Genomic DNA, 13,367 nt, shown 5'->3' on the forward strand with positions numbered 1-13,367 from the left:
TGCTCAGTGTTCAGTATGCATAAATAGGACAATAGGAAATCAATTCATTGATAAATTTGGGAACAAGTGGCATATTCAGGGACACACAAATTGTACGAGTGAAGGAGTAATTTATTTAATTTACTGTAACTGCCCATGTTATTACGTAGGTAAAACCTACAGAGAGCTAAAAGAAATATAAAGAATAAATTAATTGATACCAGCAGTGTAGCAAGACATTTTTTCTATAGCCATAACAGTAATAAACATGAACTTAAATTTAGGGGTCTTCAAAAAATAGACCTCAAAGATAGAGGAGGCAACATTGATAGGATATTGCTACAAAATGAATGCAAATGGATTTATAATTTAAGATCACTTGCACCCTTAGGTATGAATGAACAAATAAATTATGCGTGCTTCCTGGGTGAATGAAGTCGAAAATAAAAATCCATTACTTTTTGGCAAGATTTTCAGGAAGGGCTCAAACTCATGTCAAAATCCCTAATGGAATAAAAATCCAAACGAAATTTGATAGTAAAAAGCAAGAAGTTATAAAAGACGTGAATGAAACATTTTCAAACTTTTTTTTCATTTAGAAGATTTATGATTACATTTTTTTTTTTTTTATCCAGCTCTATCTATATTTATAACATTTAAACAGAAAGGGAAAACAATCCTAGTGCTTAAAAGATCGTTTTGATCATCACTACAATGTATCTATACATAAAAACCTTTTAGGATTAATTTAAATATCCACAGTATATAGTAGGGGAGCTAACAAATTAACTATTGTTACCATAAATATTGCGGTTACAATTGCTAAATATAACGGTTTCCATTTTTTATGGAGTTTTTTTTCCAAATAGTAACGTTTATTTAATGTTACAACATTGTTACAATTTTTACCCCATGTACTTTAAGACTTTAAAGGCTTCAAAATGGGAGGAGTTTTCCTCCGTGAATTTCCTTTAAAAGAAGTATCAAACACAGTCATGTGATTACTATTGGAGCTGGAAGAAGCCCCACAGCCTTAGGGTTGAAACGTGCGTAGCTGGCAAAAGTGTTTACAGGAGAAACCAAGGTTGAAAAATATTGGTCATCAAGTCCGGGTGGAGGTGTCTGGCAACGTACTCATAACTTACTATCCACAATCATTGGTGACATCACGGGAGGGAGAAGAGCACACCAGGTCGTTGAACACTGCCTATTTTGGAGACAATAGGCACACCTGGGAGGTGTGGATCCGCATGAGTGGGACTCCCGTCAGACTGCAAGTATACAGCTATGGCAGACTATATGCAGTACAAAGCGGTTTCAGAGTGTTATGTGTAATGAACGTTACCTTTATTGTGAGAGTACTATGAGAACTGTATTTTTTACTAAGTGACTGCCTGAACTCAGTATTGAGTGTATTTGCGGAAAGTAAAGGGCGACTACTGTTTCATTATCCAGACACACTCTAGCCATCTATACTTAAATGGTGGTTTTGCTATATACTTAAATGGAAAACGACTCCTCCGTTCCAGTGCCGATTGTTACCCATCTGTTGTGACTTGAACAAATTTGGGGACTATTTTTAGTTCTTTTTCTGGCCTTTTTTTGAGAGCTCTCATATATAACTTTCATTACATTATTGATTTTTTCATAGTGCACTATGATATGAGTAGAATTGTTTATACATTTTGATGTTATATCAAGCCTTTGGTCTGCTCCAATAAACACTTTATTATTGCTCCCCTTCTATTTGTGGAATTTTATAGTAGTAATATTATTCAGTTGTATTTTGCCTTGTTGTTGGTTCTAGACCTAGGTCTATTAGTCCAATTATATATATATATATATATATATATATATATATATATATATATATATATATATATATATATATATATTCATACACCGATTGTCATTGGCTCACCTATTTGTTCAGATAGATACCAAGAAAATTAAACAAATTTGATAATAGAAGAAAACTGGAAAGTTGTTTAATATTGTATGTTTTATCTAAATTATGAAATGTATTTTTTTTTAGTTTCATCTCCCTTTAAGATGGTAAAAGGGAAGTGGTTATGATCTGTCCATCCCCCAATGAATGATGGGGTTTCACCTGGGTAGTAGTAGCTAGGATATGAACCAAGATATGGAAACTTCTATATTTTAGATTTATTTTCTAGTTTTCTATTTTACCAGAGAGGAATCCACTTTTCTATCATTTCCCCTCGTAAACTGCCAGCTCTTCGGACTCTATTTGACAAAGCAATGCCAGTTGGAATGATAGAGCCACAGCCCAAAGACTACAGCCAGGATCCTCGGCACATGATCTTAATCAGAGGAATGATCCTCCCAGGTGTGTGTGATAAAAGGGTTCTAATTACATTTTATTGGCAGATAGAAACTATAATTAAAATTGATATAAAAATTAATTGTAAATTGCTGCAGTTATATTCATTATCTGATCAATAACTTAGATATAAGAAGTTAAAAAAAAGATTTTTAATTGGGAAGCTGCATTATAACATTTCCACAAATTTCTTAAAGGGATAGTCTAGTCAAAATTAAACTTTCATGATTTAGATGATTTTAAGCAACTTTCTAATGTACTCCTATTATCAATTTTTCTGCGTTATCTTGCTATCTTTTTTTTCTTTTTTTTTTTAAAAAAAAGCAAGAATGTAAGCATAGGAGCCGGCCCATTTTTGGTTCAGCACCTGGGTAGCACTTTCTGATTGGTGTCTAAATGTAGTCACCAATCAGCAAGCACTACCCAGGTTCTGAACCAATAATGGGACATCTGCTATGCTTTCATTCTTGCTTTTTAAAAAAAGATAGCAAGAGAACGCAGAAAAATTGATATTAGGAGTAAATTTAAAAATTGCTTAAAATTGCCTGCTCTGCTTTGTAGCCAGGAATGCTAACCACTAAGCTAAGCTAGAGAGACTATTGCCTGCTCTATCTGAATCATGAAAGTTTAATTTTGCTTAGACTTCCCCTTTAAATAAAAAAAAACCTACATTACAAAATGTAATAACCGTGAAGATAACAAACATGCTACACATTTATAAGAATGACATCATAGTTTTTTTTGTTACAAGGCATTTATAGGTGATGGTGCTTTTTTTTTGTTTCATGTAGTTGGAGGAGTATCAACTGCACCTGGTATTGTTCCACCCAAGCAACCCATCACCCAGCCGCCACTTCCTGTTGTTCCACCTCAGCTTCCACCTGTAGCTCCACCTCAGCTTCCACCCGTCCAGCCATCATACATTGTAAGTGACTAGCAGACGCACAGCCATTTTATTTGTTCAAGGAAAATGTATCCTTCCTGGTAAAATATTTTATAAATAAATAAATTGTGAAGTGGTTCTGATGCTATTACAACCAAACCACCAATATTAACTAGGTTTTTTTAGGTTTGATTTTGAGGCTGATTTTCTTTAACAAAATTATTTCCGTAGAAAATGAACACTTAAAGAACAGAAGTATTGTACAATTGGTTTCCCCTTAACGTGTATCCAATGGGTTGTTATACCAGTTTCAGCATATTAAATGTATGAGAAATTGCTCCTTTAGGCTTATTTTGTATATAAAGTGGCTGCTTTTGCTCTTTGAAACTACAGCCCTTTAAAATGGTCTGAGTTTGCAGGGAGGGCAGATCTCATTTTCCTATCACTCTATATAAACAGACAGATTTCCTTATCTCTGTTTGAGATAACAATTGAACATTGTATGGCACTGATGTCCTGGGCTGTTAGCGCGTCTCTGCGATCAGCGTGTATCTCATGCTGCTTACTGTCTAAGCATAGTTAATTTTAGTATTAACCAATTATTCCATCTTTGTAGTATTTGGCCTATATTTACTATAAATTATTTGGAAACGTACATATGCGCTTTTTTTATTTTTTTATACCCATATAGGGTATTTCTAGAAAAGTCTGTTTATCTGTAAAAAAATATATAACATGCATGGGTGCACTTAAAGGGAATGTATACACCAATTTTCATATAACTGCATGTAATAGTCACTACTATAAAGCAGACTATGCACAGATATTGATATATAAAACATTTTAAAAACGTACTTAGAAAGTCTCAGTTTAGCACTGTTGATGAGGTTAAACTGAGACACCCACTGAAAGGGGCTGGGAAAGCAGGAAGTGCAGACACTCCCCTGCACATGAAAGACCCATTACACAACTAGGAGTCTGTAGAAATCAGTATAAATCTAAAACAATGTTATTTAAAAGTAAGCAAAACTATACATTGTTACAAAACACTCCCAGATTAGCTATATACACAGATCTATAAAACATGTATGCAAAGAAAATCTAGTGTACAATGTTCCTTTAACTAGAGAGCGAAAATTAAGGTGAAATCAATAGTGAGCAAAAAATGCCAAAATTGCTTGCAAAATTTAAGCACGGAAACTGGGAAAAACCGTGGTCCTTAGGGGGTTAAGCAGGCTTTATGCACACATACACACAAACCCACCTTTTTTTCTTTACTAATTGTAGTAGTGAAACATTTTGGGTACCACTGGTTGTGTATTTTTCATTAAATGCCCATTAGAAGAGTTATTTAATCCATGAGCTAAAGAGTTTTTAAAATTGAGCCTGTTCTCTTGAGTATGCGATGATCTGGGTATATTTTCATTGCACTGTAGTTTTCTGTAATTCTAAAGTTTGTCTCTATTATAAAGACCTCCTCTTGTTTTCCATGCCTATTTCACAGACAAACAATATGTCTGCTGCAGTGGCCGCTGCACAAGCTGTTAAGGCTGCTGAGAACCAGAAGAACAGCATCAACAATCGCTGTAAGTATCTTCCTATTGTTCAAGAAAATCTCATTTTCTCTTGTGTAATGTATAAGCAATACAACCCTCACTACTGACTGCTGAAGTAGAATGCTTTTATTTAAGGGACATGAAACCCCAAATATTGTTTATGATTCAGATAGAGCATACCATTTTAAATGACTCTGCAATTCACTTCTATTATCAAATTTGCTTCATTCTCTTGTTGAAGGAACAGTAATGCACTACTGGGAGCTAGCTGTACACACCTGTTTAGCCAATAAAAAGAGGCATATATTTGCAGCCACCAATCAGCAGCTATCTTCCAGTAGTGCATTGCCCCAATGCAGAACATGCTGTGATCTGAGATGTCACAAACATCTGAAAAATTTAAAAATGGTCAAGCAACCAACTTGTCAATTATTGGACCACTTGAGATGGATTCACCCATCTTTAAAGGGACATTATAGTGCAGACATGTATATGCTTTAATAAACTATACAATGCAATTTGTTTTTCTTTCAGTTCCAAACATTAACCAAATGCCACCTGCACCTGCTGTTGTTCCTCCGTTTAGCCAGCCACCATCCCAAGGGCTGCCTCAAGTACCTGTTTCTAATATGGCTTCCAAGATGGTTTCTTCTGCTGCATCATTAATTACTCAGTCTCAGCCCAGTTTGGTTTCCACAGTAACCACAGGACCTGGACCTACATCAGGATTGTTGCCTCAGTCACAGGTCCCACAACAACCTGTGCCTCAGTCAATGGTAAGGTTTGTTTTTCAATAATTTTAACAACTTGCTAAAATAAATCTTAATAAAATGTTTAAAATTAATTTTCATAAATTTATATATTAACCAATATGGTGGGATAAAAAAATATATTTTTCTTTTTTACTTTAACAAATTAGGATCATTCTTATGTATATTTCTGCGTATCTTTTACAACGTACATTGTACTTGGGGGGGGGGGGGGGGGCAGGGTTGTTCCCTGGGCTGAATAGGGACGTTCCCAGGGTATGTATGTGTGTGTGTATGTATGTATATATATATATATATATCAGGGACGTGCAGTCATAGGAGGCAGGGGAGGCACTGCTTCCCCTGCCAGATGGGGCCAAAGTTTAGTTAAATTTTAATTAAGAAAAAATTGTAAAAAAAAATAATAAAAAAATCATTTTTTTCCACCCATGTAATGCTATGGAGAGGCATCATACAGGATTGCATCTCTTCATAGCAAAACATGGTTACATTTCTTCAATAGCAGCAGCGCCACCCACTGGTGGTAACTTAAAACTACCTGAAGCAAAAATAATGACCAATAGGAGGCATCCCTCATGATGCCTCTTAGGGAGAGAGCCAATCAGAGAAGTAAAACTCTTCTTGGCATTATTAGTTATGCAGGATGCAGGGCTGGCCCTGTCTGATGTTCACTGACTTCCTGTTACTGTGATCCAGTCTGGGACCCTCCCACTAGCACAGGCTTCACTAGAAACAAGAGGGGAGAATAAGGACTGCAGGAAGAAGTGCACAGTAAGGGATAAGGTTTATAGCTTTCCTCATTCTGTTAAATGATAGTGTTAATATTAATGCTTTTACTGTGATCTGTAAGCTTTCTACTTATTAACAATGTTGACTGTTGTGACTGAGGAGTGCTGGTAATGATAATAGCTTCCCACATTTTGCTGGCAGTTTATTTTAACTTTTTTGTGTGAATATTTGTTTTTAATGTGATCTGGCAATTTGCTGCTTTTTAACCAATTAACAACATTGACTGCAGAGCCTGCTTTATTACTACAGCTCTTAGTAAGTATTGTGTTGTCACTAGCTGGTGCCCTTGTGCAAAAAAGGAAAAGCTAGTGCTTTTTTATGCAGGAACCTCTCCTGGTCTGTATAATAAATGCTTTATTACTACAGCTCTCAGTAAGTATTGTGTTGTCACTAGCTGGTGCCCTTGTGCAAAAAAAGGAAAAGCTAGTGCTTTTTTATGCAGGAACCTCTTCTGGTCTGTATAATAAATGCTTTATTACTACAGCTCTCAGTAAGTATTGTGTTGTCACTAGCTGGTGCCCTTGTGCAAAAAAAGTAAATGCTAGTGCCTTTTTTATGCAGGAACCTCTTCTGGTCTGTATAATAAACAATGTACATTCCCTCCTGTAAAACAGTTAGTGTACACTCCTATGTCACCCAAGATATATGGTGAGATCTACTGTGTCCAGACACTTCTGAGTATCTTAGTTATGTGCACTGAAAACTAAAGAGAACAAAACTGTGCTGATTTTGTTTCTATGTATGTTGATTAGATAGACTGATTGATTTAAGGTCAGTACTTCACTCTGTCATCCTAATGTTGTTTTCCTTCAATAAATACACTTTTTTTTACTGCAGTTTCCCATGCTTTTGGGTTTTCCTGTTTATAACACCTCACTTTTTATTGTCTTTCTGTAATATGATGATCTGTCTGTCATTTATTAAAAAGTATAGTTTTTATATTTTTAGTATTAAAAAATTATTTTATATGATATATTATTATTAGTGGGTTTCATATTAAATCCACAAGTGAGCTGTGATATCTCTCAGTGAATGTATGGGGGCAGGGAGTCTTGCATCTTGCCTGGTATATTTTGTCATTTAGCTGGCATTCATGTGAGTAGGGGAACTGATTGGCAAATTTAATATGGTATATGATGAGTGGCATAAATGAGGGAAGGGAGTCATGTGGCAGAAAACTCTAATAAGTGGTTGTAAAAGGCCCTTAATCGTAATCAAATGTAGTGTATTACTGGCACACAGTAAGTAGGAGCAGGGGGGCACTCCATCTTGTCAAGTACAACTGGCATATAATATTAATAAAACATTTTATTCAACTATTATATATTTAACTCATGTAAAAGTCACATGGAAGTGTGTATGTGTGTGTATCTGAGTGTGTGTGTGCTTGTCTGTATATATTTGTGGATTAGCCAGCCTCTTAGTGTGTATTCCTGTGGGTGCTTGTGTATGTGTGAGTGATGATGTATGTGGCTTCTTGTCTGTGCTTTTTCGGTGCCTGTTTGTGTGCATGTGGTGCCTGGTTTTGTGTATGTTGGTTCCTATGTGTATATGGTATCTGATGGTGCTTGCGTGCTTTGCGTGTCTGTGCGTGTCTGTCTGTGTCTGTCTGTGTGAGTCTTCTTGTATATCTGAGTGTATATTTCTGTGTGTGATTCTGTATGTGTCTGTTTCTGTGTGTGTCACTGTGTGTGTCTGTATGTGTTAGTGCCTCTGTATGTCCTAGTGTGTTTCTGTGTGTATGTGAATCTATGTTTGTGAGTGTGTTTCTATGTATGTGTGGGGGCCCTGATTAATGGTTTAGTAAGGGGCTGTACAAGGATGTCAGTAGTATGTTAGGACTGTACATGGATGTCAGCAGTTTTCTGGAAATGTACATGATGTCAGCAGTATGCTAGGGCTATACATTGATGTTAGAAAAAATAAATATATATGTTTTTTTCCATTGAAATTCTGTTTTTATAGCCTTATTTCTATCATTTCTTAGGTGCTTTACTTTCCTTGCAATTTAACTATTAGATATAGAATTTCATAGTGGGCAGGGTTTCAGTACTTGGGCCACTGAATTGTACTCGCCCCCTGGTTCCAAAATTGCCAGTCATCCCCTGCATTTTTATGCATTAGTTGCATTAGGGAGTTTCTGGTTTTAACATGTGGTCAGATTGTTTGGAAGCCTTGTTTGTGTGCTTGCAAGTATTTCATCCTGCCTGGGTCAGAATTCAGTCTACACCAAAATCGCTATTATTTAAAAAGATAGATAACGCCTTTATTACCCATTCCCCAGCTTTGCACAATTAACATTGTTATATTAATATACTTTATAACCGTTTAATCTCTAAATTTCTGACTGTTTAAGCCACTACAGACAGCCTCTTAGACTGCTAATTTATGTGTGTATTATAGATAACATTGTGCTCTCTCCTGTGGGGTTGTGCAGGACACAGCACTAACTGGCTAAAATGCAAGTCAATAGATAATAAATAAATAGCCCTGAGATAAGGGGACTGTCTGCAGAGGCTTAAATACAAGATATTAGATACTATTCTAATCGTCATTGTGTAACCGGCTAATTTAATCGTAAATTTAAGTTACCTCTATTAGGTTCATATATGTGCTTCTCAGGCCTATCATAGCCACTGCCTCACTAGCCTCTGAGCTCACTGCACGTCACTGATATATATATATATATATACACACTAAACTATAGGCAAAAGCAGTGAAAAACATTTCAGTTTAATCTATAATTGATACAAACTGAGCCTTTATATCAGCCCCATCTGTTCTCCAGTTATATTCTTTATTCCCTGTGATATTCTGTATCCCAGAGACCTTCATTACTTTCTATGGAAGGCATCTCTCATCTCTCTGCGACTTCCAGGTTCTACCCTTTTTCTTATAGAATTCAGTGAGTTCAGCCCCTGCGAAGTCTGTACTATAATTTCTCTGTAGACTACAGAATCTTTGCTTTTCGTGCCTATAGAAAGTAATGAAGCTCTCTGGGAAACTGAAGCTGTCAGTTTTTCAGTGTTATTTTAAAGAGAAGAAATACAAAGTGCAATGTAATTTGTAATGGATACACATAATTATACAAAGTATGTGGAACTTTAATAAATTAGGATCATAAACTGTGAAAGCATAATCCTAAATACACTATTCTACCTCCCACTGGGAGTGTAATTCCTTCTGCTGGCCATAATTGCACTGCTTTTCTATAGCCTATACTTAAGTATAGAAATGTTCAGTATAGGTAAGGATACCACAGGCAAAATAAGCTATTTCAAAAGGCGATAAAAAGGTAATAGAGCTATTTGAAAACAATTTCATACTCTCCAGCAGGTAAAATGGATCATTGGGAACAAATTAAAGGGCAGAAAATGTAGGGTAAACTGTCCCTTTAAAGGGACATAAAACAAGTTGGGATAGAGACAAAATATAATATGTACTTTAATTACTTTACCTGCAAATTTATACTGCAGTGCCTCACCATTAACACTTTCATTTAAGTTTCCGAATTGTAAAGTTCTAACTCCCCCCAACACATTTCCTTCTATGGCTGTATCTATACCTATTGTGTTTTGGTAGAATGCAAAAGGGAACATGGATTATCTGCTGGAGCATGCCTAGAAGCTGTGAACTCAGTTGAAATACAATGCCTGTGTCTAAACACTGATAAAGGGGGTGGAACTCAGAGCTCCAGATAGCATGGCGTTTCAAGTATTTTTGCTTATTTTTTTTAAATATTTTAAAATACCTGCCAGCAATCTTTAAACATTTTTTTTTTATGCAAACTATTTTTACATAATTAGCTCTTTTAGGATATGCACTGATTTCAACCTGTTTTATGGCACTTTAAGTGTTTTTATATCTAGGAATCTCATGTAGCAAGTGTGTTACATTTCCAGCAACCTGGTGCAGGTGTACCTGGGGGAGTCACAGCAACGCCATCTGCATCATCTCCAATCGGACCATCCCAGCTTCCTGCTGCACAGCAAAATGTAACCAATAAAATGTTGGCTTGGAGTGGGGTACTAGAATGGCAGGAGGTGAGTATTATGTTAAAGGGTAACTGAGTCACTCTGACTGATCAAGGACATACACATTTTTGTGAGACCATAGTGAAACTGTACCTTCCAGTTATGTATTGTGACTGGATATACAATTTTGGTGATTATTAGTGAGAGCCCATAAAATCTAAATAATTACTTTAAGTGTTTGAAATTATAGTGAAAGTTTTAGCATTTTCATGGTTCAAACTAAAGCTCTATATTCTAATGTTTTTGTAAGAGTTGGAATTTGCCATCTGAATAGAGATTACAAAAAAGTTGCTGCTTGAAAAATCAAACAAAACCGCACTGCTTTGTATGATTAAATTAGCTTAAAGGGCCATAATACCCAAATGTTTACAAACTTTAAAGTGATGCAGCATAGCTGTAAAAAGCTGACTAGAAAATATCACCTGAACATCTCTATGTACAAAAGAAAGATATTTTACCTCAAAAGTTTCTCAGTAGCCACATCCCATTGTAAAGGACTTCTAAGCAACAAATCAGTATGTCTGTCCCGGGAGAGCCAAAGGAGCGAGCTTACGTGCACACTCATCTTATTTCCCTATTCAGTTTAAGGAAGTTTACAATGAAATCTCATGAGTTAAGTGAAATCTCATGAGATCACAGTAAAAGAGTTCATGACCTCAGCACTGTTGATGCTGATTGGCTGCTGTTAATTTCTTCATTTTTTATTTTATTTTTTACCTGCAGCTGGGCTGCAGCCGAGTATAACTTTTTACACAGAACTTACTCTGCTGAGCTGAGGAAATTGTGAGGTAAAATATCTTCCTTTTTTACATAGAGATGCCCAGGTGATATTTTCCTGTCAGCTTTTTACAGTTATACTGCATCAGTTTCAAGTGATTTAGTATATGAGTATTATGTCCCTTTAATAGAGTAATTGATGTGCAAGTAGTTTATAAATAACTAGCTGTTAAGTATAGCAAGAATACATTTTCTTTTTAATTTTCTTACCACTGCAAAACATATCCATATGCTCACATTTTCCTAATACAAAAAAGTTTTTTTATTAATTATTATAAATTCGTATACTGTGAACGCTAGAGAAAATGAGAAGAAATCACTTTTGGCATTGCTTATGTTAGCTTTTCTTTCTAATGATACAGTGAGTCCACAGGATCATCAATTACTGTTGGGAATATCACTCCTGGCCATCAGGAGGAGGCAAAGAGCACCACAGCAAAGCTAATAAGTATCACCTTCCTACCCACAATCCCCCATTCATTCTCTTTGCCTCTAGTGCAAAGAGGAGGTGAAGTAATTAGGTGTCCTGATTTGATTCTTCTATCAAGATTTTTTTATTTTGAAGCCTGGGCAAGATTGCTCTGGCCTTCCATCACAATTTGGGTCTAGCTGTACTCCACGTTAGTCTCTTCAGGAGGACTGTGGTAGCTTTTAAGCAGTTGGGAACTTGTGAGGTGGGCCTCACTGCGTTTTCCTAACAGTTTGCTGCCCTATGTCAGAAGACTAGAGTAGGCTTACTGTTTTTTGAAACAGGTCTCTGTGACGAGTGGCATCCTCTAACGCCAGGTTCGACGTCCTCCTGCCGGACGACCAGACTGCAGGTAGGTGCCTTTATGGTCGTCTGAGGCTAGGAAGCTGGCACTGATGGAGTTAAGGCTCCCTGCTATTCATTTGGGACACAAAATCCTTTAGGGGTAAGGGTTTTTTTGTGGCAGAGAGCAGGCACTGTTTTACATCTGTTATGGAGACTAGGGGTGAATTTCCTTCTAGGTATGAAGGAATTAAACCTTTCCTGCGGGCTCAGTATTGGTTTAAATACTACAAACTTATTGAGAATAATAAAGTGTGTTTTATTGCTGGGTGACGTTCCAGAGAGCGCGATTCTCTAGGCACCATTACTATGGGAATGATATGCCTTTTTATTTATTTTTTTCTGCCACTGTCTAACTGTAAGTGGAGCGGTAGCGGTTCTAACAGCTCAATGGCTGGTATGTTTACTTGTTAGGTCTCTGAAGCATAGACCTGAGGGGGATTTTTTAGCAAGATCTAGCGTGATTCAATGCGCGCCTTCTTCCCCATGTGATTGTGGCCCCGCCTCCTTCTTAGTGAATCGGAGCAACGCCATTTTAGGGGAATACTGTCGAGAAATTTTCTCTGCCTCGCTCTTTGGCTATAGATGATCGCTGAGAGCGGAGCGGCGTTACAGGCTGCTCTGTACTGAATTTCCATTCCAGAGTGTGACTTGTCACGATGTGTTTATTCTTTCATATGCTTAATACGGTCTCTAGACCTGTTTGTATTTATTCATACTTTAATACTCTGGGTTGTTTTTTATTATCAGTGCTCAGGGAAACTGTATACCTCTTTACATAGTTATGCCCCTGTTATATTCTATACGGCTATTAAATAACTTCTTTTATCTAAGTCATTGGGCAGGATTTTGGAACTAAAATCTTGAACTGACAATGTTACAGGTTAATAAAAAATAAAGTTTCTTGGCGAATAGGGTTAATAAATGAATATCCTTTTTTAGTGCATATTGCACGTTTATAAAGTTATGTGGCATATGTTAATTCTAGCTCATTGGGTCCTGTATGTACATTCATTTTATAGAGAGTACTACTGGAGCGCATATTTTTTACATTCTCAAATTGAGGATTAAAAGTCCCAAGCCTTTTGGCATCGCATGTAGTGCCCTGTGGTTCCTTTCTTTCTCTTGGGGGAGTGCATTTGCTTACAGTATTGCAGCTTAGGTATCCTACACGGTATCTGCAGCCTTATCTGTTTTTTCCTTTCATACAGGGAATCTGCAAGACAAAATTACTCTTTTAGATAGTAAGGTTTCTGCTCCTCTGTCTGCTACACAGGCAGCTATCTTTCCTGAGTCTAGTGTGGAGTGGTCGCCGGTAGCTTCTTGAGGGTAAATTCTCAGATTCGGACAGTATAATTCCTTCATCTGATGCTGAAGTGGTACCATTCAGATGTATGCTTACACACCTCGTATATTGTTAAGGG

General features: G+C 36.6%; 1 protein-coding gene across 4 annotated transcripts in view; it reads left to right on the top strand.

Annotated features, from left to right (window-relative positions):
- MED25 (mediator complex subunit 25) overlaps positions 1-13,367 on the top strand; it is a 63,310-nt gene that overhangs the window by 21,581 nt on the left and 28,362 nt on the right. For 3 of the 4 annotated variants that reach the window (XM_053690806.1, XM_053690809.1, XM_053690810.1), the window contains 5 exons: positions 2,173-2,329; positions 3,115-3,248; positions 4,711-4,792; positions 5,297-5,538; positions 10,191-10,364. In XM_053690806.1, coding sequence (XP_053546781.1) covers positions 2,173-2,329; positions 3,115-3,248; positions 4,711-4,792; positions 5,297-5,538; positions 10,191-10,364 — 789 coding nt within the window. The remainder of the gene's footprint in view (positions 1-2,172; positions 2,330-3,114; positions 3,249-4,710; positions 4,793-5,296; positions 5,539-10,190; positions 10,365-13,367) is intronic. The other variant, XM_053690808.1, reaches the window with a different exon arrangement.

This window comes from Bombina bombina, chromosome 8, assembly GCF_027579735.1.
Source record: "Bombina bombina isolate aBomBom1 chromosome 8, aBomBom1.pri, whole genome shotgun sequence".
Lineage (NCBI taxonomy): Eukaryota > Metazoa > Chordata > Amphibia > Anura > Bombinatoridae > Bombina > Bombina bombina.